This window comes from Ciconia boyciana, chromosome 7 (genome assembly GCF_034638445.1).
Source record: "Ciconia boyciana chromosome 7, ASM3463844v1, whole genome shotgun sequence".
In the NCBI taxonomy this organism is placed as follows: domain Eukaryota; kingdom Metazoa; phylum Chordata; class Aves; order Ciconiiformes; family Ciconiidae; genus Ciconia; species Ciconia boyciana.
In genome coordinates this window covers 61,705,588-61,728,990 of record NC_132940.1, presented here as the reverse complement: position 1 = coordinate 61,728,990, position 23,403 = coordinate 61,705,588, and the positions used below count along the sequence as shown (strand labels likewise).

At 49.2% G+C, this 23,403-nt stretch overlaps 2 protein-coding genes across 6 annotated transcripts in view; both read right to left on the bottom strand.

Moving 5' to 3' along the window:
• Positions 1-1,155: 1,155 nt before the first annotated feature.
• On the bottom strand, positions 1,156-11,036 carry SLC2A2 (solute carrier family 2 member 2). The gene is made up of 11 exons (XM_072867173.1): positions 11,004-11,036; positions 10,230-10,325; positions 9,419-9,693; positions 8,773-8,897; positions 7,867-7,982; positions 6,511-6,673; positions 5,457-5,644; positions 4,263-4,367; positions 2,767-2,868; positions 1,665-1,868; positions 1,156-1,456 (listed from the first exon to the last, which is right to left on the bottom strand). Exons 1-11 carry the CDS (start codon positions 11,034-11,036, stop codon positions 1,265-1,267), a joined length of 1,599 nt encoding a protein of 532 aa, XP_072723274.1. The 3' UTR covers positions 1,156-1,264.
• Positions 11,037-17,467: 6,431 nt separating this feature from the next.
• The window catches only part of TNIK (TRAF2 and NCK interacting kinase), a 167,502-nt gene continuing 161,566 nt past the window's right edge, over positions 17,468-23,403 (bottom strand). For 4 of the 5 annotated variants that reach the window (XM_072868177.1, XM_072868176.1, XM_072868179.1 and 1 more), the window contains 4 exons: positions 23,090-23,239; positions 21,657-21,816; positions 20,893-21,032; positions 17,468-19,021 (listed from right to left, as the gene is read on the bottom strand). In XM_072868177.1, the coding sequence (XP_072724278.1) occupies positions 18,938-19,021; positions 20,893-21,032; positions 21,657-21,816; positions 23,090-23,239 (534 nt within the window). In that variant the 3' untranslated portion in view covers positions 17,468-18,937. The remainder of the gene's footprint in view (positions 19,022-20,892; positions 21,033-21,656; positions 21,817-23,089; positions 23,240-23,403) is intronic. The other variant, XR_012043487.1, reaches the window with a different exon arrangement.

The following is a 23,403-nucleotide window of genomic DNA, read 5'->3' as shown; positions in this document are numbered from 1 at the left end:
AACCCCCAAAAAAGGAAGAAAAATCCTTGCAGTTTGATTTTGTCACATGGAAGTATCTCATAAAAAGGCAAAACGAGCACAAAGAAGGCTATAGAAACAACACAACCTCCTGCTTGCACACTGTCTTGGCTGAAGCACATCCAGCCAGCAAAATCGTAAGTGGTGCAAAGTGAGGGTCGGATCAGTGGGGCACCTTCCAGTTAATGCTGCAATACCCACTTCCCCTTTGGGTTATCATTAATTGTTACGGTACAGGTAGCCCGAGGCCTCGGCTGAAGCTGGAGCCTGTGGGTCTAAGCATTGTACAAAAGGAAGGGAAGGCAGACGCAGAGGGTGGGGAGGGAGGAGCAGCAAGGGGAGGTGACCTGGTGATGGTCACACCATGAGAGGGATGGCAGCAGGAACTGAGTCTCCCGACCTGGGGGCCAGGAGTGCCCGAGCCTATTGTGTGGTCAATGATGTGCTGTGTCTTGTGCTGCAGCAGGGATAAAGGAGGGAGGAAAGGCTTCCTAGGAGGAAAGAGGAGGTAAATAGTCTGGCTGAAAAAAAAGGAAAAAAATGCACATCAGCCCAGCCAGAGTTTCTAAGATTCTGCTAAAAAATATTGTGACTTGAGAAATCCTTATGAGATTGGACAGCGTTTCTATAATGCACGGATAGCAAAGCAAGCGAGGTGCATCCCAGCCGATTCAGGTGGGATCCACCTTCTTCCTCTGCACAGGCAAGAGTAAGGGGGAGTTTGCTCAGTCTGTTTTCCTTAGCACCTCCGGCGATCAGTGCTGTGTGCTGGTGGCACAACTGCACTAGCAGTTGGTTTCTCAAGGCATGAGATCACTCGGTAGGAGGAAGCAGCAAGCATGGGACAAAAAGGTGAAAACATGAGGCTACAGCATTAGCCACCCCCTCTTTCCTTGATTCCACCTGAGTGATGACCCTGCTCAATGTAATGCTTTGCCAACTAGTAAGGTCATTGTCCCACCGGCCTCTTCCAGTGGGGCATGGAGACACACATGTAGCATATTCCTCCTGTCCTTTCCCTGGCTCTTCCTGCAGCGCAGTTATACCAAGTATTTCAGAGTAAAATGCCAGGTTAGCACCTGCGGCTTGGAGGTGTGAGCCGCAGCAGCCAGAAGGCACCCGATGGATGGGTCCTGGTCTGCCAGCTGCAAGGTTTTTGTGAAATGAGACTTTTGCCCAACGTTCTTCCTGCGGCACCTGAAGGAGGTCTACGCTCAGTCCCTCCTTTCCGGGTACGTGGTGATGTCTATGCCTCCTCGCTGCCTCGCAGGTCTTCCAGCTCAGTCATGGCTTTGGCCGGGAGCTTCTTGCGGCGGAACACAGCTGCAATCTCCTCAAAGGACTTTCCTTTCGTCTCCGGTACTTTGAAGCACGCAAACAGAAAGAAGACTAGAAGCAGAGCCGCGAAGATCACAAACACATACGGTCCACACAGATCCTGCAGTGGTGGAAGTGAGAACAGGGGACACCATCATTAGCACCCGCAGGGATGGCTTCCCCTTCCTACCCTGGGTGGCTGGGGTGCCCTGCAGGGCTTGGAGATGGAGATCTAGGAGGCACATGCACGTCCCACTAGCCTGCTTCGGGACCCCAGCAGTGGGGTCGTGCCAGTCATTTATTTGTATGGTTTTAGAGGGATTTCTTACCGCTATGTACTGGAAACACATTCCCACAATGAAGTTGCAGGCCCAGTTGCAGAAGCTGGCGATGGCGATGGCGGCGGGGCGCGGGCCTTGACTGAACAGTTCGGCTACGATAAACCAGGGAATGGGCCCAGGCCCAACTTCAAAGAAGATGACGAAGAGGAAGATCGCGACCATGCTGACATAGCTCATCCAGGCAAACTGGCTCTGCAAGAGGGTGCGCTCGGTGTTACAGTCCCAACATGACTCTCATTAATTATCACTAATTATTTTAATTAGGCTTATTTTTCAGAAATTTCTTTCTATTCAGACAAGTGGGGACTGGACATGCATAATTAAAGCTCTCAACTCTTGTGCCAGGTGCTGGCTGGGCACGTGGAGCCAGTGTTGCCGCTTGCAGAGGGATGTTGGAGCTCACAGCTATCAGCTCAGCTGTACCTTCCAACCCTCTCCTTGCCTGCAACATGGCCAGGAAGAGGCAAAATGGTGTTGTCTTTAATAACCAGGGTGTTCAGTAAAGGAGGTCACCCCTTATTTGCTTTTACATCTTGACAGGAGCTTGCACCAGTGATTTGGACTGACTTTGATGGGGGCTGGCTCCATCCTCTGCCTGTTCTGCCCCATGTCTCACAGCCTGACCCCTCTCCTGGGTGTTGGGAGGAATAATTTGTCCCTTTTTCTATGACAAGATACTAGTCTAGCATCTCTGCACCTAGCCAGGGAGACGCAGGTTGAGGGTTTAGGGCACACAGTGCTTCCACATGGAGATATGCCCTGGGTTTTCTTAGCAGGCATGGGATTATGCCATGGGAATAGTGCAGTTGCTGTGTAAGGAGCTGAGGTTGTCAGCAGGCTCAGGGAGGGGACAGGGGACACATGTCCTTTCTAGCAGCATTGGGGTATCTTGGGGGCCAAAGAGCGCAACATCGTCAGGCACTGCTGTAACCAGAGATGGCTCCAGCTATGGCCACTTTGAACTGTCCCTTCTAAGGACAAATGTTTTCTGAACTTCTTTGAGATGAAAATGCAAAACATTCACTTTAAAGGGTGGTTTGTCTTCTCTTGTTTGCAAACCATGGAGAAAAAAATGGAGAGAAATCCTTACCAGGAGCGCAAGTCCAACTGTCATGGCCACGGCGCTTATTAACATGCCCATCAAACCAGCCAGGAACAGGGACCGCCTGCCCGCCTTCTCCACCAGAAAGACCTGTAGAAACACATGCAGCAACTAGGTCTCCAGTACCGCCGCACTCAGGAGGTTTGATTAGGTCCATTAGCAATGAGCAGCGTGTTACCACTACCACACCGCACTCCTGCCCTTTTAGCTCTCATGGTAGAGATTTATGTGCTGGTTTCCAAGTGCCAGAATCTCTGCTGATGGCTGTTAGGGAGCCGGACTGAACAGTTGCCCTGCCAAGGCTCGACCTTTCCTGTCATTACAGCAAATGATTTATGCTTCCAGGAGACCATCTCTTTTGCTGGAAGCAGTTCACCCTGCTAACTCGTGAAGTTGCAGAGGGCAAGCCTCTGCGCTGCCTTCTCACCTTGCCAAGGTCTACGTGGCTGTCAGTGCTTCTGCCTTTTGATCAGGGTCTGTCATTTATTGACAGATGCAGGTAATTTTTAAGTGCTCATGGCCAAAGAGCTCATGCAAAGAGCCAATGCCCCAGGCTGCAAGTACCACAGCCCTGAGGCAGAGATTGAACTGCAAGAGACCCTCCAAGCTGGAGAAAGACCTCTTCAAGCCGCACACCTCCGTGCCTCGTTTCACGATAAAGATCACAGTTTCTCCTCTGTATGGGATCTGTGATGGACTTCCTCTAAAGCAGGTGCACCCCAAGACCTCCTATCTCATGCACGCTGGACTAAGATCTCTTAGAGCTGTGTATTTGTACCTTGCTAGTCCTGCTTCATGGTGGGTAAAAAGTCCTTTGCTCCCTAAGTCTCTCTAGAGATGTGAGGGAAATGGGCTTGGCATTTCCTGATCTTCTTATATTAATGGCCACGTTAAAAAAATAATTGCCTGCTGATTAGAACTGTGTTAATACTCTCAGGAGAGAGACAAATGGAGGGAAAGGCTGTGAAAGCGCAACCATCCTTTTATTGCTACCGAGCACTGCATAGATATGATGAGGATAGGTGCTAGATTACTGTTGTTACTGTGGAATAGCTTTTGGATATCACTCGTGCAGGTGCTATGTACATACAGAAGACAATTTGAAAGATAACAGGTAAGAGGGAGATTGTGAGCTGCTGGCTTCCCCATCGCAACCCCAGTCCCCTGCCTGCTCCCCCAGGGGAACAGGACCTGCAGAATTTCAGTCTCAAAGGCAACTTTATTTTTGGGGAAATGCTGAGCTACCAGAGCTTCCCTGGACACAGCGATGCAGTTTTCACTCATAAGGCATTTAGCAGTGCTGTTTGATAGCAATGGGTTGTATGTCAAGGCTTGATTTTTGAAATGAGACTTACCCAGGAAATTATTTTTCCCGTGAGTAAGGTATGCAGGGTCAGCCCCAGCTCTAGGATAAAATCATGATTCGAAACCACATTGTAGCTTACTTGTTTTTGTAGTCTGGGGGGACAGAAATATTTACTTACAGAGATAACTGTGAAGACTGTGTTCACCACTCCAACGCCAATGGTTGCGTAAACTGGTCGGTCGACTCCAGCTCTCTCGAAAATGTTTGTAGAGTAGTAAAAGATCTATCAAAATACATTAGGATGAAGGATTAGGCAACAGGGCTGGTGGAACTTTTTGTTCTCTTGAGAAAGGAGTTGCTCTTGCTTGGCTGAGATGTGAAGTAATTTAATTATGATTAGTTTTTCAACTTTTTAATGGCTTGTTATAATAATTAAAGCTGAAACTTTCAAAGGAGCCTGAGGGAGTTAAAAATCCTGTTGAAATTCCCCTCCTGTGCTACTGCATTTGCGCATTTAAAACTGTTTTCTTCCATGTAGTCCCATGTTTAATCTTGAAAGCCAGATCACCAGCACTGAGTGCTGGAGACAAATAAACTTAATACGACTGAGTTTTAAATGAATTTTAAAATATTCTCTCTATGTTGGAATAACTCAAATTTCTCCCTTCTCTCAAAGAATAAGGTGATTCCTATCTCGTGGAGGTTAAGGGCAGGAGGTAGATGGGTGGCTGACCCCATGGCTTGGGGATGGGGCTGGGGCAGCCCAGTTCAATGGGGCCGCTCGTCCCCGGCTCAGCCCCGCAGGGCTGGGCATCCCTGCGTGCTGCTCTGCCTTGTGATGTGGAAATGCTCTTAGAGTTGTGAAAGCCGGTGGATCAGAGGCCTCAACCTTTGTAAAGTTGCCACCAGACTTTCAAAAATGTGAGTCTTAGCCAATTTTGAGAAGGAGACTCCATGCTTCTAGATACAAAAATGGTAATTTCTGGTATCCCAGGAGGTGCTGCAAAAACTGTTTAGTTAAAAATAGCTTAAAGATGGTGATTATGTGGTTCCTGGTGTGAGCAGATAGTCATTAAAGAGAGCAAACTGCTGACGAACTCAGGTATGAGGAGGGTCACGGGAGAGCTCAGTGTGGACTCGCGGTGCCAGCTGGTTTTGTGCTGAGCTCCCTCACACCCTTCTCCCCTCCTGCCTTCCTGCAGCCCGGCTCGGCGGTGAGGTCCACCTTCAACGCTGGTGGTGGTGGCCAAAAAGCCTACTGCAGTCATGGGAGAGCCTTCTCTTCACCCCTACATGGCTTGGACAGAGCCAGCATTGCCTTTTCATGCTCAGCATGGATTTCTTTAAAGGTAAATGTTTTTGGGAGACTCACCGCGTTGATTCCTGAGAACTGCTGAGATATCTGCACCATCAGTGCCACGATGACAGCCTGCCTATACTTCGAAGAGGTGAAAAGCTGCCTTATGGAGACTTTCTTTTCACTAGCAGCTTCTTGCTTTTCCTTTTCCATCTCAGCAATCTCTTTCATTGGGTCACAGTTTCCTCTGAGCCTTTTCAAACCTTAAGAAAAAAAAAGGTCCATGTTTTATTTTCAGTGGTAGATAAGGAGTAGAGTAAGGACAAGAATCTCTCTAGCCAAAACTCAGGGTAAGCCAACCACATGGACAGTGGTGACCTCTTGCTCTGAGGGCTCTTATGGCGTATCAAGGATCAAAGGTTTGCTCGGCAAGGGGCAGCAGCACATTAGTTCTGTGAAAGCTCTGAGATACCACACTCAAGCCTCATCGCTCAGTAATGTTTATTAGTCCCATGCAAACACATCTCAATAGTTTCTGGTCCAGAGCTAATTTATACTTCAGCAGCTCAGAGCACGGGCATGCAACTCTGCTGCCAAGCACATGGACATACTCTGTTTTACTCAAACCTGGGTTCTCACCTCAGTTTCAGCTGTGTCCTACCATGAACTGCTCTTACTCCTTGTAGAGATGGCTGGAACCAGCTAAGGAGGGCCACACTGGAAGACGTATAAGTGGTTGCAGTAACCACTATGGATTTGCTGCGTAGCTGCAAATAGCACCAAGGATGGAGAGATCAGCTGTCCCCCAGAAGATGTCATTTTTACACCTGGTTGAAATCCCTTCCAACTGAATGGGGTTTTTGAGGGGTGGCATCTGCTAGATGCGATCTCTCTGATGGAAAGGAGCAACATGCTAAGGCTCACACCACCCGCAGCGACACAGAAGCAAGCGTGCCTTAGGCAGGGACTATATGCAGGTGTCCGAAATCCCTCCTGCAAATGTGCTGCGTAGGGTGGAGCAACTATACCCAGTTACATGTGTGAGCCCTCAGCTGGGCTTTTCCTTCTGTGTTTAATACTATGTATAGTATAAAAACAACTCCAGACAAGCCCAGAATGTGTGTCTTACTTTTTTTAGCTTCCTCCACCTTCCCCAGTTTGATGTAAAGGTATCGGGGGCTCTCGGGGCACAGTAAGAGCAGGAAGAACTGCAGGAGGGCAGCCACACCAGACAGACCGAGGAGCAGGGGCCACATCTCGTCATTGCCCAGGAGAAAGTCGAGTCCGAGGACCTGGAATAATTGAGGCAATTTTGAATGGCTTATTTTGCACCCTGGGAAAAAAAAGCAATTGACCACTATGGCATTTCAAAGCAACAAACTGGAGGAAAACTAGAAGCAAATACCAATTCTCAGTCCTAACCATTTGATTTCTTTAGTTATGATGTGCATTTACAAAGAGGGAATGAACAGATGGTGTAAAACGTCATGAGCAAGACTTTGGCTTACAGGTGGTGCGAGACGAGTGTCTGCAAGCCTGTTCCCCACCCCGGGGTGACTCGGTCCTCTTTGGGATGTCCCACCAGCAGGAGACCTGTGCCTGGCCAGAACCACTGCATAAACAGCTCAGCAAATGCAGGCATGCCAATGAAATGTTTTCTCCTCAGACCTTGCTCTCCTGGGTTTTTAGGGTATGGGGTTTTATGGGCATATGTGTCCTAAGCAACTCCACAAAGGTGCAGAGCTTGGATGGAGGTCCACAAAGCGTGGGATGCCCCAGCTGCCCGGCTGCTAACCAGCAGAGTCTGAACACGGGGGCCGCTGCGCAGCATGAGGCTCAGCAAATAGGCTGACTTGAGCTTTGCTTCAGTGCGTGATTATGGCATTGAAAAAGGTGCTCCAGAGGGGTTCTGAGTACTTGCAACCTTTTTCCTTCCACAATTTCCAAAGCATTTTTTGTACTCCCACAGCCAGTGCAGCTCTACCTTGTGAGCTTTTTTCCCCGTGGTCTGCCCATAGTCTTTGGCTAAGCCAGATTAGATGAACTTTGTGGTTACGTTAAGTTTTTCTGGATGTGTTGGTTCTCGGTACACTTATGTGCCAGCCTGTCACATAGCTGGGACTCCTGCCATGGTGGGAAGTGCTGATGGGAATGTTGAATTCCCTGCTTCTCTGATGAAGCCATTTTTGAGCACCTGAATATCAGAGATCTCATGTTCAGGATCCAGCCTGACTCTGATGAGATGCGTACAAAAACTTTGCAGGGGAGGGGAGAAATAGTTTGCAGAAGTACTTTTTAGTTCATGAGCAGTCATCTTTGTTCAGGACACCTCTGAGTCAAGGTAGGAGTTTAACCCCATTAGAGCAGATTGCTTCCCACTCTCCTTCAATTTTGGGGTGGAATGATGAGTGATACCCCAGCATATCACTGGGCTATCCCTAAACTCCGAAATACCCTCTCTGGACTCATGCGCTTTCCTTCTTACCTGGCTGATGAGGATACCCGTGACGATAGCAAGCTGGTGCAGTGTCCCCAGCGCTCCTCGAAGGGCCGTGGGAGAGACCTCGCTGACGTACATGGGCACGAGTCCAGAGGAGAGCCCTGCACCAAGCACATGCAGGCGTCACCTCTTCTAGACCACAGCTCAGCAACCAGCAGAAACCACTTCCCAAACAGGAAAGGAGGATGGAGCCCGTGTACTGCATTAACCACATCCCACCAAGTTCCTCGTGCCTGGCTGGGAACCACCCGCACCCTGCAAAGGTGCTCTGATATCCCTGGATTCAGAGCCCTGAGCCAGGAAGCCTTTACACTTGAACGCCTACATATGAGCATGGAGCAGAGATGGTCCACTGGGAGAAGTTATCACAGAGCAAAGAGCTTTCTTAAAACTTGCCTTGAACCTTCAGAGCGGAGTATTGTATTTGCATACCAGGAACAGTGATAATGAGCTGTTATTTCTAAGCTAATTCTAATGTAATTCCATATTATTTGCATACTATCTTATCCTCTCTGTGCACAGTGCTCCTGTACTATCTGCTAGATAGTACTGTTGTCTAGGGAACCTGTTTAACAGCACGGCTAATAACGTACTGTCACAACAGCTACCACCAAGATCGAGCCTTGAGATATAGAGGAGGGACTCACTCCTTTCTAGGATACATAAAATAAACCGATTTCATGACAGAGCCAACCCAAATACTTCTGGGAAAGATCCTGGATTGAGAAGGACAGACATAGGAGGAAGAGGGAAACTCCCACCTGTGAAACACCTTCTTGAACTAAAAAAAAAAAAAGATAAAACAGTATAGGAAACTCTTAACTGCAGCCCTGGAGCACCCAGCACCCACCAAGGGGCTGGTTTGCAGTGCTTGACCCTGCCTGGACCTACCGCAGTACAGCCCCGTGACTGCTCTCCCAGCGATGATGAGAATATGGGATGGCCCGAATTTTGCCAGCCCCATCAGGAGGTTCCCAGCAACGGAGAGGACGTTCACGACCAGCATGGCTTTCACCCTGCAAGGCAGCAGCAGCAAAGCTCGTTCTGGCACATCTCTCAGCCAAAGCAGCCGTTGTGACATACAACCAGAGCTATTAAGTGACTTAATCAGCACTACAGGGAAAAAAATAATGATCATAGGCACTGAGAAATATCGGGCAGGGGTGCAATCAGTGTAGCTAGAAGTATATTATATATCCGGTGCGAACGCCGTTCAGATGCCCTCCTCTCCCTTTTGCCATGGAAAGAAAGGGGGGAATTCAGAAGTTAATCAAGGCTGCTCATCAGCTGCTTGTCTGAAATGCTAAAGTTGCGATAAAACGTCTGATTTATAATTGAGGATTTTAATAAGGCAGACTTCTGTGATGGTTGGAACAGTATTTTGGAGGCTTGAGGGGTTTTTTTTCCATTAAATTGGGGAAAATAATACAAATTGTATTTGTATGGGGAAGAAACGGTTTTAGGGGAAAAGTCAAACAAAAAGGCTTGGGCTTTTTGTCAGTGTGCTTGTGAGTCACAGCACACAAGGTCCTCTCACCTCCCCAGTCGGTCGCCGATCCACCCCACGGTGAAGGAGGAGACCATGCCGCCGACGGCAAACACGGAGACAGAGAGGGACCAGTACATGGTGAGGATGTGCGGGGAGGTGGCGAGGTCCTCCCCAGTGTTGGCTGGGGGTGCGAGCGTGCCCTCGGTGCCACCCCAGGGCTCTGTGCTGGGGACAGGGCTGGTGCCATCCTCCCCGGAGGCGTTGGTGGCATGTCTGTCCAGGGGGGCAATGCCCAACATACGCCCGTAATGGGTTTCTATCACCTGTGATAGGCAAAGAGGAAAAACACCATCGGCTCAAATCTATAACTACCCCCAACCCCTGTTTCGTTTTACTTTTTCTGCCCCAGGAAAAGCTTTTCATCACAGGTTCTGCAGGGGTGAAATCTTGGGGTCTCGCACAGCTCCCCAGCACCCAGATCCCCAGCAGGGAGGGACTGCGGGGGCAGGTGCAGAGCATCCCCCCTCGTCCCACGCCACCTCCTAGGGAGGGGGTGAGCGCGGTGTCCGGATTCGGCACCCGTGGAGAGGTGCCATCCCTCAGTCTGGCACAGGGACCGCGTTGCAGTGGGGATGGCACCATGACGTGCAGAGCCCCGCTGCTTTTGCTGGGGGGTGACAGCGGGGGGTCCTCGCTGTTTTCTCACCCTGCTGCCTTATCACGGGGGCTTTGTACTGTGGGAGATAGCGCCTGGGGAAGGGACAGAGCCTCCCGAGGGCTTCTGCAAGGGACAAACCAGCCCTGGCTGCCCTGAAGCCCTCGTCCCTTGGCCGTGCATGGCTTGGGGGGCTCGGCTTACCTTCTGGGGCGCGTTAATGACACCCAGGCTGTAGCCATACTGGAAGAAGCCCAACACTGCGGTGAAGACGGAGAGGACCAGCGTTCCCGTGAGGTGCTGGGGGAGGAAGCAGAGAACAGCCTCACCCCGCTGTCCTAGCCCTGCCCAAACCTGGGGGGCTGCACCCTATCCCTGTCCCAAGGGACCCCGCTGCCCAGCTGTCTGGGACAGCGGCACCCAGGGATGCTGCTGCAGAGCACAGGCGCTTTGGCTGGCTCCAAAGGAGAGGGGAAAGGCCCTGGGGGTGGCAGGATCAGGCCCCCAGGGCAGAATGGCGTTGCCCCACAAAGAGCAGCCCGTGCCGGGGCTCTCCCTGCTGCGCTGCCCGTCCTCGCCCCAGTGCTCGTGGGGAGCGGGAGCTCTGCCTGGTACAGCAGCGCAGGCAGCAGCGACGTGCCCTGCCCCGTCCCCAGCGCACGGGCAGCACCACTGCTGAAGCAGAGCAGCTAGGAAAAAAATGACCAAACTGGTGTTTTTCAGCAGTGCTGGTTCAAGTATTATTTCCTTCCATCACGGTTAAAATTATCTGATGAGCTGACGGAGCTCTTAAAAATAAAAAATAATCCCATGACCCCTTTGCCCCTGTGCTCAGTATGCAGACATCAAAGAGCAATTAATTAGGGGAGGGGATATTTTTTTTTGCTGGTTTTGGTCTTGGCAAGCAATAAATGCCACTGCTCAGTGCTGGGCTCCCACAGAAGTTCTAGTGCAAAAATACCACCGAGCCATGGTTACCTTCTCTGCTTGCATTTTGCTTTTCTTGTCCATCTCGCAGCTCTTCTGCTGTCCTCCCAGGAGCGGTCACTGTCCTGGGCTGCGGAGCGAGGGGGGAGCTTGGGCAGGGAAGGAGGGACAGCAGGGCTGGGATGGAGGCAAGAGGGATCAGCAAAATTGGCTGTTGCTCCGAGAGATAGGACTATATCAACTCTGGAGTTAATGAGAAACCCAAGCCTTCCATGCGTTATTTGGCCACCACTCAGCTCAGAGCAGCCACTACCAATCCCTGTACCTGGGAGGAAAAATGAAATGACGGGAGACCCGCAAAGACATAGAGTGGACCTGGGAAATTCAAATGATCCAGCTGAAAGGCTGAATTGGGGCTGTCCCTCAGCTGAACAGTCCGTGATGTGACATGCCAGGGACTTGGGAACATGCTACAGCCTATTTCGAGATGTTCAACACCTTTCTTGGCTTCTGTGCTGGGTTTATGTGCTACACTACAAACCTCTTGCTGAATTAGCAAGAAGAAACCTTTCCAATATATGTAGCAAAGAAGCTAGAAAATGACTAAGAGTGTTTTATTTAGATAGCACTTGGCACCTGCTTTAAAATATGTTTATGTGTGTATATAACGTACACAGCCAAACACATATAAATACAGATGTATACAGGTCTCTCTATATGTACGTACATACATACCTGCACGCACACAGCCCCCTCAGCACGTAGCTGTAATGGTAATAAACTCATAGCTGTAGTGGTAGTACACACCCGTACGTATGCATCCTGAGCGTTCAGAGGAGGCAGCTGTGTGTGTATATGGAGATAAAACATAGCAAAATTACCCAGAATATTACAATAACATACGTTTTTGTTAAAAAGCCCACAACAGTGTGAACGCTGAGCCTTTCAGCACCACCAGCTGATTGCTGCGCTGTCAACTCTTGCCGATGCTATCAAATACTGCTGATGCTGCCAAATGTCGCAGCCCTTTGGCTTGGCTCACTTGGTAGTCATGAACTTTACACATCTGCAAAAGCTGGTCTGAGCTGGTCTCGCTCAGGCTTTGCTGTCCTTGACATCATCAGTGAGAGAAACTGCAGGGCCAGGGTGGATGGCGGCATCCGTAGCAGACATGCCAAAGTCTGAATCAGCCGAGAAGGTGATTAATGCTGATTAATGCCATTGCCTTCCAGATAAGCCCCTGATGGGTCCAGCAGCCAAGTTAGGGCGACTCATTGGATGATGCTCTCAGTCAGCCAGGCTTCACATGGGCACAAAATGTACTTTCTACAGAGGAAGAGGGGGGGGAAAAAAAAAAGATGAACATAAGACCACTAATCTTTGCACCGGTCTCTCCAGTAAAGTAAAACTTTAACAGGAGGAGAAAAGTTCATTCCATTAATGCAGGCAGATTCCAGCCACAGCACATGCATTCCCCTCTCGGGCTGGCGTAGCTGCAAGAGGGAGGGCCCCGAGGCTGTTGTTTTTGAAGTTTTCCCCAATATTTGTCCTTCCAGCTGAAATCTTTGCCCATCATGTTTGTTTGCTCGCCATGTGTGGATACCCAGGCATTTACGAGCACTCTTTCTTTGCGTTGTGGTTAAATGCCTCCACGCCGGGGGCTGGCAGGATTAGACAATTAACCGGCTGCTCAAGTTTGAATCAGAAAACAAACGAGAGCCCTGACCTGATATCCCAAGCTGAAACCCTCGGGCACCGTGAAACTTCTGGCCAGGACCAACGTCCCCCTCTGGGATCCCCATCCTGTCGCAGGAGCCCGGCCGAGGGAGGATGATGCTGGGAGGATGATGCTTTCCCCCTACTCGTCCCAGCCTACGGAAGGCAGTGTGAGGGGGCAAAGGCCATCGAAAGGAGAGAGCAGGGTGGCCTTTCCATGCCTTGTAGCCTGTCGTGTCCTCCCCGCTGCTGCTTACAGAGCGGGACCCTCCCTTAATCCGGCTTCCCGGGGAGGGGATGCGGAGCGGCTGGGGCAGCGGTAGGGAGGCACGGGTGAGCATCAGTCACCTCCCCAGGAGCGGCCCGGCGACTTCCGTGGAAACCTCGGATGCCAGGGGCTGGAAGCCCCATGGCCACCAGCCTCCCTCGGCCAGGTCTGCTGGCAAAAGGCATGAAGTTATCCTGGGGCTCTCCCATCCCTTCCCGGCCCCTCTTACCCTCCCTGCCGGGCTGGATGCTGCGAGTCGGTGCCCAGGGCTGCCTCGCCTCTTGTCTCTGTATTTATATGTGTATATAACGTACACAGCCAAACACATATAAATACAGATGTATACAGGTCTCTCTATATGTACATACATACATACCTGCACGCACACAGCCCCCTCAGCACGTAGCTGTAATGGTAATAAACTCATAGCTGTAGTGGTAGTACACACCCGTACGTATGCATCCTGAGCGTTCAGAGGAGGCAGCTGTGTGTGTATATGGAGATACAACATAGCAAAATTACCCAGAATATTACAATAACATATGTTTTTGTTAAAAAGCCCACAACGGCGTGAACGCTGATGCCAGCTGGGCTGTAACACACTCCTCCAGAGCCTTGCCCCGGGCAGTTTAAGCAGTATTTAGCTCTCGGTGACACTAACAGATTCAAGCCCTTCTGTTTTTTTGAATGGGGGTCTGGATGTGGATGTGCCTGTTAGCAGAGGCCAGCTTGAGGCTCACGGATGGGAAAGGCTGGTGTGTAAATCTGCCTCCCGCTGCAGTCGCTTCCCAAAGGGGCTGCCAGAGCATCACACCTTGACTGTTCGCTTGGAAAACCGAAGCACAACGCTCCTACATGCTAGAGCACCGCGTCCGACTACACCAGGATGAATGATCAGCCCGCCTCATCTCTCGCACGTTTGACAGCTGGTTGTGGGACTGCAGGCCATAGGATGCAGATATCAACACGGCACAGCTCAGGAGCAATCCCGACCCGTCCCACGGCTGGTGAGCCATGCCAGGCAGCAGTTAAGTGATTTGACCAAGGGCACAGAGATCAAAAGGGCAAAGGGGAGATGGCAGCTGGCCCACGGGCATCTTCCCTGCGGGACCAGCCCTGCCATCCTCATCTTCGCTGCTAGGACCCCAGCTTTGCCAGCCTGGAGTTTGTTTGTACTTTCTCTTGTCCATGTTCAGATGATCTTCGAGTATGTCTGAGGGTAACAAGAGCATGTGCGCTTCATGCGGCTTGTACGCACAGGGCTTTCCTTGCCAGGGCGAACAGAGCAGCTCAGCCACATAGATTCATCCCACAGGTATTCAGGGAACGTGGTGTGATGCAGAGGTGAAGCGTGCAGATGACAAACGTGGGTCTCCACGCGCGTGGCTGAGCACTGCCGTGGGTCCAGGTGACTCCCAGCCTGAGGGCATCACTGCCGTTCCCAGGTAAAGTGCTGTAGAAATACCAATTTCACTGTCTTCAGGACAGCAGCACACGCCGCACCCCCGTTAGCGCTTTGGCCGGTGCTGTAGGGTTTTGTGGCTTTTCTCCAGGGCTCTCGGCAAGAAGCTGCTCCAAACTGCTCTCGTGGCTTCTCATTGCCCGAGTGTGCAAAATCGGTAAATGGCAGGAATCCGAAACAGCATCCAGCCCCTTAACCCTGGGTGACTGCACCTTGTAGCATGAATCTTAACGTTTTGTGATGGGCATCATTTACATTATTTGCAAACAACAGTGCTTGCATTATTGCTAAGTATGTTACTTATTAATGAAGTGTAAGAACTATGTGTAATGCTCCTGTCATGCAGAATTGCCGTGCTTATTGCCTACTATATGTCGTGTCTACTATAATTGGTGTTGTTGCTAAATCTAACACTATGTGATAAAAGGAATAGGTTAAAGTTTATGGTCAGGCTTTGCTTTTCAACAACTGAACATGCCGTCACATCAGTGTAAGTAATTTAAAGAATCCACGAGGACAGAGGCTTTTTCTGCAGCTGGGGTAATTTGCATACCCGTTTTACTGCCTTTGGGTCATCCAGAGGCAGCTTTGATGTTAAAAAAAGGAAAAAAATGGAACATAGACCAAAACAAAAACAAAAAGGAAAAAAAAGGGAAGATCCAGACCATAAGGTTGTGGCTTTCCGGGTAAGAGCAGGCTGATGAGGCACATCAGAAGCTGGCACAAAAAGAACACAATGTATATTTGTTTTTTCTCTCTATGCGCACAGCAGCCGGGGCAGGCAGCAGTGCTGGGGCCACCCGCAGGACAGGGGCTTCAGGCTGACAAAACACATTTGAGAGGGAGAATTTGGTGCGTTTACAGCACAGCTGTAAATATGTCGGTGTGTTGGCCTTGTACCCTTCCAGCAAAAACTAGTGGCGTTAAACCAGGGGAGCTTAATGGGGCCCTTCCCGCTCCCCCAGCTCTGGGTGGAGCAGCATCTCCCAGAAAAGAAAAATTGGGAAGCAAACCCAGCAAACCTCTTCTGCAGTAGGTCGCAACAGAGAAGACGGGAAGCGGCAGCCCTGCAGCGGTACGCAGGGCAGTGACCAGAGGCATCGACAGGCATCCTACGCCTCGAACCGCATCCTTATTGCTGAGAACACCTCTGCTGGATCTCCTCAGAGGAGCCGTGTCCCCAGGCGAGTGGCTTATCGTCCTGGGCACAGGCACGGTGTGGAATGGAGGTCCACACCACACCTTCAGGAACAAGCAGATTCAGTCCCCGCTGCTGCTCACTGCTGGCCTATGTGATGCTCATGTTGGCCCCAAATACGTAGCATCACCGCACAAATTGTTGCACCTGCAGCAAGGGACCCGCGTGGGCTCAGGCCAAGACAAGGAATTGCAGCACGGCAACGTCAACTGTACCAGCAACCAGCCCAGCTCTGGGGCCGGGGCCAGAGTCACCTCAAGCATCCCCTCTCTGTCCCAAAATACATAGTATGATCAACCCCCAAACCACCTCGCAACAAGAAAAATGCCATTTGAGAATCATTCTGAAACAGGCTTGAAAACACATTCAATTCCCACGAGTAGCTGCTACAGCCTTACCTCTGAGCATCCTTTACCTTGGGAATGGTACCCAGCATCTCCCCGGTGCCCGCAGTGCGCTGGGGGTAACCCTGCGGCCGAGCACGGCCTCACGCCAGCTCTCGGGGCTTTTCTTTCATTTACCATGGAGGGTTCGACTTGGCCCCGAAGTTCATGCAATATTTCACGGCAACTCTGTAAATAACTGCATCTGCAACGGGCTCAGGTGACTCCTGCACGCACGGATGTTGTTTCTCTCTTTCCTCCTGCAGCACTGCTCAGCTGAACGAGTAACAGTTTTGTTTCCCAGGTAAGAACTCCCAGAAACAGGGTGTTAAAAAGAGCCCCAGGTTTTATTTATTTAAACACTAAAATGACGCAGTTTCTGATAGCATTGATCAACCACAAGCGTTACTTTACTTACAACAAAAGGCAAGCAAATCAAAGCTAGGAATATTTGGAGGAGAAAGCATGTCTTTATAATAATCGTGGATTGATTTTGTAGAAGAGCCGAAGTTTTCAAGTGGTGATGGTCCATCGAGACATCCCTCAGCCGCTGCTCGCTGCCGGGCAGCATCGCAGGGGACATGCCCTGTCCCCCCGCACTCATCCTGCCCAGAACTGCTGCTTTCCCGAGACCCTCCAGGCAAAGGGCATCGTGACTCGGAGCCCTGACAAGCCACTTTACCTCCATGGCCTGCTAACGGTTAGCACCCCAGGTTTTATTTACAAAAATATAAAAGGCATGGCTTAACGTTGAAGTTTTGTCTTTTATTGGCACCAGAAATGCGTTTGCTCTATGGTATGTCCATGTACACACTCCATAGACAAGACTTTGTTAATATTGGTTTCTTATGCTTTATGTTTCAAATGACTCTTAAGATTTTAAAAAATACATTCACGAACTACCTTATGTTTAAACACAACGATTCCCTTCTATTTTGTCACTGTACCCAAAAACCCACAACAAAAAGAAATAACCATCCAAAGCTGTGTATTTGTCACTTCAAGGGGGAGTTAAAAAAAAAAGAAGAGTTATCAGTTTGCAACATTACTTAGTAAAAAGCTCTGGGTTTTATTTTATTTATATTTTCACCAATGAAGAGCTGGGGGCAATCAGTGTCCGTGATGGGACTTGTATGGGGTTTTAATTCCGGGACTAAACCACAGTCTTACGGCCGTCCCTTCACTTTGCAGGGCGCTTAGCCGGGCACTGGGCAGGCTGCACCGGGCCAGCGGGAAGGTGCCCGGTGGGTGAAGAAAGCACCTGCAAAGTGCCTCTTGCCGCGCTCCTCCGGACGCCGTGTCCTGCCGGGGTCCCACCGCTGGCGATCCCTGCCGGTACCGAACCGCGATGCCCTGCCCGCATGGGTACCGCTGCCCTGCAGCCCTGCCCGCGGGACGCTTTGGGCGAGGGTGGCCCAACCCATCCCGTCCCCGCCACCCCGCATCATCTCTTACCCTTGATAAAGATTCAAGTTTGACCAAGTCCTGTTGATTTAATCATTTTTTAATAAAGCCATCGTTACTGAGTACACCAAGATTGCCAGTTAAGCTCTCTATATGTCGCTGGAGGTAACAGCGCTGTGATCGACAGCGGAACGGAAAAAAAAATTAAACCAAACCAAAAAACAAACCCCAACCGAAACGAGGTAGGTTAAAACCAGCAACACAGACCTTGTTATGCGACACCCCAACACCACAGGCGGCCATGCTTGCAGCTACTGAGAAAGAAAACCCCAGATACGCACCGAAAACTGAAATCAACTGAGCAGAGTTTATAAGGACACGATTCAACCTGAACTAAACACACACACACGGTTCGGCACAGATGTTGTCTTTCACTGTATGTTGGGTAATTCCTAGGGAGTGGAGGGGGCGGAAAACGAGTAGAGATTCAGACCCTCGGCCGAAGAAACCACACATATATATATTTTTTTAAGCTCTTTACAAGCCCAATCCAGCAACGCAGGGGACGGGCAGCTCGTTTCATGGTCCCCATCCCCGCTCCAGCTGCCTCCGCATGCCAGCGCCCGGCTCCGGGCTCGGGGGGACGAGTGCCCACAGCTCGCACCGGCTTCGGCATCGGGGTCCGGCGCCCACGGCATCCCGGGAGCCATCTGCGGCCGCACATCCCGCCTCGGGGGCGAGCGCGGGGCTCCTCCAACCACCCCGCCGTCCTCTCCTCCTCCGATCCCCCGTCCCGGTGCCCGTGGCCAAGCCCCGGGGCAGGCAGGCACCTCCGGAGCAACAACAAATGGCACCTCTGGCCCTATCAAGACACACCATTATGTGAAGATCCATATAGAAATATGGATTGACAGACTTGACAAAAATGGTAGCTGATTTTTATTAGTCTAAGGCTAGTAGTTTAGCCATTTAAAATCCATTTCCCAAAAGAGGGGAAAAAAACCTATTATTTTTTCTCTTCTTTAAAAATCCATTAAGCCGTTGCTGCCAAAAGCAACATGTAAATGTTGGTGAAGGCAAAAGATTTCTAAAATTACCCAGCTATACGGTTATGGCCTTCATCACAAAGATAAAAGGTACATTTATTGTGCTGTCTCTCACCAGATTTAATTGGTAACTTTACAACATACTATATATTTGATGCTAGCAGGCAGACAGAATTAAAAACAGACTTTTGGACACTGTTTCTTTCCCCGTTCTTACAAAGTAGGGGACAAAAAAAAAAGTAAAATTAAAAACAAAACAAAACAAACAAACAAAAAAACCCAAAAAGAAAACTCATAACCCACTATAACACAGCGTAATCAGGAGACCTCAGGGGGTCCAAGCGCGAAAGTCCATCCCTGCCCACAGCCCCCGCCCCGGGGCTGGCGGCGCTGGGGGAGCCGTGTTCCTCGGCGCCCTCCGCATCTGCCTCTACAGTGTTAGTCCATGTGTTTAATGTCCTTTAAATTAGAAATAATGCCATGGCGGTGAGTGCCAAGTGCTCCTCTGTTACCAGTTCATCATGGAGTTTCTGTTGAGGGTCATGAAAAACACTTGGCTGCTTCCTCCGGATCTCACCGATGCAAAAAATACCTGTTTCGAAGCAAAAAACCCCCTTATTAATAATTTTTGTTATCATAAGAAAAAGTCTGTTAACTGTCTCAGTGAGCGAGGAAAGCAGGAGCTGCCCCACAGCCTGGGGCTTCCTCTGCCCAAACCTCCCTCCCTGCTCCTTTTCTCCACTCGACAGCAGACGTTTTATGCAGACCCACTGCCTGGTTCTCAGTTTTCCACGGAGCTCAGGGGCCAGAGCTAACCCATGCAGGACTCGGATCAAATCGAACCACGTATTAGTAAGCACGGTAATAAAACCTCCCTTGCTATCACTACCAAAGAGAGCAAGGTTTGAAATGCCTTAAAAATACCAAGTTTATCAGATTTTACTGCCACGGCACCATTTATTATGCAATATTAATAAGAATGCTGTCAGTGGTTTGGATCTTGCTAAAGGTTAACCATTTGGGTCAATATCCTGCACAGGAGTTTGAAATGGTTTTCTATGGAAAAGTTAGTCCTGGTATTTCAGCTGTTTCTGAAAATAAAGCTCTGGAAAACTACTTTCCTTCAATATGCTCAAAGCACAGAAACGTATCAGGACTCTCTATGAAGAATACACCTTTTGGTGCTTCCGTCAGGATCCACCAGCATTTGACCCCAACGGAAGTCTTAAAAAATAAGTAAGTTATAATTTGCAAATATTTCAGGGGACATTCTGAAGCCTCTGTCCTTTTTAAAACCAAAAATTATTCAATCTTCACACAACTTTGATCGTTAACCATTTCTACAGAAAGAGAAACATCCATATTTAGTATTTCAAAGCCACCACTGATCAGTTGGTTTCTGTATTTTAGAAAGATTGAGGTGGGATTTTTTCCAGTTTTCTTAGAAAAGGAGAGAAAATCAACAGGAGCAAACCAGAAGAACAACCCTTTAAAAAAACTGTATAAAACCTGCAGAGTCAAGCACTCAAAAGTTAGAAAAAAGCAAACTAGGGGTATTTGGGCAACTTAAATTCAGCTTCTTGGGCAGCTTCCCATGGTATACTCCCAATTGCAAGGTTAGGATACATTTTTTCTGCAGAGCTCCAGCCTAACTCCATGCAACAGGTAGGGCCATGCTCAACTGGTCAATAAACTGATCGTGGCCTCAAACCTTATTTATTGCATGTTATTAACCCTGCTCTGGGGACAGAGCAATCAGTTTCTTCACATTTCGTGATCGTGCTCGTTACGAAAGAACTCCCTGCTGCATGGTCCTGATTTATCTCAGTGAAACCTTGTGAGATGAGGAAATACCAACAGCAGAAACAGACCTTGGCATTCAACCATCTTCCATGCAAATATTCCTTTTCCTCCAGCAATTTCTCCTTCCCTCATTCCCTGCACCCCTTGCCCATCAGCAACACCCATGGCAGGCATCATCTACACGACAGTCGCGTTCCCCATGCAGCTCTGGTGCCCCTCCAGAGCAGTATTTATCAATGCTGTCCACAGAAAAAGATGGGGCTCCACAGAAAAAATAGTTTTAAGATCACAAAACTAAAAATGCATCAAAATGTTGTTGCACCAGAGCTCAAATCAGGGTCACTTACACATCCTTAGTGCTGCCATTTCTCAGCTTTTGCAGAGTTTACTTGGCAGCCTCAATAGTTAACGTTCAGACGCAAGACTTGGGAGAAAGTCAAGCCAAGTCAACGCAGATCTCAGATCTTGCAGATCTTCCCACCACAAGCAGAGGTCTGCATCCACTGGAGAGAATTAACTGGGAGTGGGTTTATTTAATAAGCACTGCTTATTAAACAGGACCTTCAGATTAATTATTAACCTCAAGATAAACCAGACTTAAAGTCTAAAAGTAGCTGGCTGTAGCTTAAAGCATGGATACAAGCTTTGAAGTGGACTCACCTTATCATTTCTTTCACATAGAAACTTTAACCTTTGAGCTCGCTTGTGCATAAATACTCCATCCAAATGTCCCGTCTCCACTGACCGGATTTCAATAGCTTTCTCTCCCCAGCCCATTATTTGATTGGAATGAATGTAGGCTGTCAAAAGGAAGCGTTTGGTAGGTGTTACAACATGTGTGGAGCCAAATATTACGCAACAGGCAGAAAAGCCCTCATCAGCTGTTATTCAAAGTTCATGTAGATCAATGGCAGAGCTCTGACTGCAGGAGGCACAGGTGCCCAGCTGTGTGCCCGCAAGGATAATAGCCTCTACACAGCAATTTTCATCCAGAAATTGCCGAGTAATTTAAAGAGAAGAAGTATCACACCTTCCGATTTCTGTGGGTGAGGAGCTGGGCAGTGGCTTCCCTCTCTGTGGGTCACGGAGCTGAGCAACAGCAGAGCCTGAAGAGCAACCCAAGTGCTCTCAGCTCCGCACTCAGCCCTTCTTCCACTCAACACAGTATCCCACCAGTGCAACAGCTTATATTATCTTATACTTATCTTATACTTAAGATGAACCAGAGTTCAAATCTTCAAGAAGTCACTTGCTCTTATTGCAGAGGACCAAACTGTAGAAATTTAGCAATTGCATCTCTTATCTGGCTGAGAGAAATCTCCTTTGATAAACAAAAGCCCAAATGATTCCATCTCAGCATCCCTGACTCCTCATCTTACTTGTCATTTGTATTTTATGCAGGTGAAGAGGAAGGGTTGACCTACCCACAGAAGTAGGCATTTCTCCCCACTGGAGCACCACATCTTTAGTTATCCGTCCATAGGTGTTCACATATACACCTTCATCCTCATAGCACACAAGCATCTCCATCCCGTCTGTTTTAGGCAGGATGACAATGGCGTGAGGAGTAATATTGCCCTGAATCTGCAGTTAAAATAAACCCTAAAAGTCAGAATTATATTGAATGGAGGAAGGGGGGAGGGGGAAGGGAGCAGAGCCTTAGAAAAACCACCCCCCAAACCAATCCGAGAACAAAACCTCCCTCGATTCAACAAACAGGCACTGGCTTTCAGAGATAAGCTTGAAGGGGAATAAACTGTCATGTTTACCCTACTATCAAAGCTGTCTGATACATCAAGGATAAACAGGTTCAGCAATTATAGAGAGATCACAACATATACGCCCCCGAGACTGATGGCTGACACTTGGCTGTAACACAAGTAAGTGACTGCTGACTGATGAATCCATCTCCTATTCAAATTAAGGCAAATAAACTCAGAATTTTACAGCTAGCCCTAGGGAGGAAATATTCCCATCTTTTTAAGCCATCAGTCTCTAGCTCCAAGGACAGCTACAGTGACTTTCCACCCATGTCTGCCCTTCCATAGCTAGACAACAAAACCATCCCAAACTGCCCCAGTATTTCTGCCTACGCTTCTTGCCAGCTCTCGCAGAGGAGGCTCTGCTGCTCAGATCAGATTCAGCAGTTCCTGGATTTGATTAGCGACCCAGTTTCTCCTAGACCAGTTTCTCGTGCTGCTTGGGCCAACAGCACGGATGGAGCTTAAATGAGCCAACAAGAAAATCCGCACCTACAGTATTTTTTGTAGCACTGGTTCTCTCTTGAAATAGCTGATGGACCTGAGAGAGGTCCTGTGGTGAGTCCCTGCTCTCAGGGGGTTTGGGAGTTTTGAGCAGCAGGCTTACTGAGATTTGGGCTACCCTAATCCTGCAACCCTCACCTGGGCAAACTGCTCTGCCTCAGCAGGAACAAGTAAGTGTTGGTGACCACATCTGGGACACCGTGCAACGGGACAGTGCGCTGGGCATCCAGCTCTTGGTGGGTCTATGTTGTCCAACAACCAAGAACCAGGTTGCATGGTATCTTGCCCTACAGAGAGCCCCATTACCGCTCCAGGGAGCGTATGGACAGATTCTCCTTTCTGTGGGACCCTTAAACCTGACTGCTCAGGCACGAGGACAGAAATAGCCTGTGCAAATAATGACCATGAAGTATGTGATAACTCCGAGTCCTCTTTAAGCGAGTATCAATGAAAATGGCACCGGAGACTGTCACCAGAGACTGTCATGGCAAGATGTCACCTGACTGGTCACCATTTCTGAGCCACCAAGGACCCGTCCAAACCTTGCTAATGACCTGCGTTAGTCATGCAGCACCGCTCCCCCCTGTACTCACGTGAGATGGTATGTAGATATCGTAAGAGTTCCCAGAATCTACATCAATCACATGGAAACCAGTGTGTGATCCAAAGATAACCTTGAGCCTCTGACCCTCTTCTACAGTGAGATCCACGAGCAACGGCTTGTGCTGGAGATCTGCAAAAGACTTTTATAATCCCTTCAGTGAGTATCACAGAAAACCAACAAATGCCCATAGCAGCAGCCTGATACGGTTTTGAAATCATATTTGTTTGACTGTGTTTCCTACTAAATATGTGGTTATTTATATTCCTGTCTCCCTGTTCCTACGTCAGATGCCTCGGAGGGTAT

What these genes read in the sequence shown, in the direction of transcription:
- SLC2A2 (XM_072867173.1), bottom strand. Translation starts at nt 11,036, where the DNA reads ATGGACAAGAAAAGCAAAATGCAAGCAGAGAAG. An exon ending in GGTGGAGGAAGCTAAAAAAA is followed by an intron (nt 5,645 to 6,510) that starts GTAAGACACACA and finishes TTTTTTCTTAAG; the next exon opens with GTTTGAAAAGGCTCAGAGGA. An exon ending in AGTTCTCAGGAATCAACGCG is followed by an intron (nt 4,368 to 5,456) that starts GTGAGTCTCCCA and finishes GTATTTTGATAG; the next exon opens with ATCTTTTACTACTCTACAAA.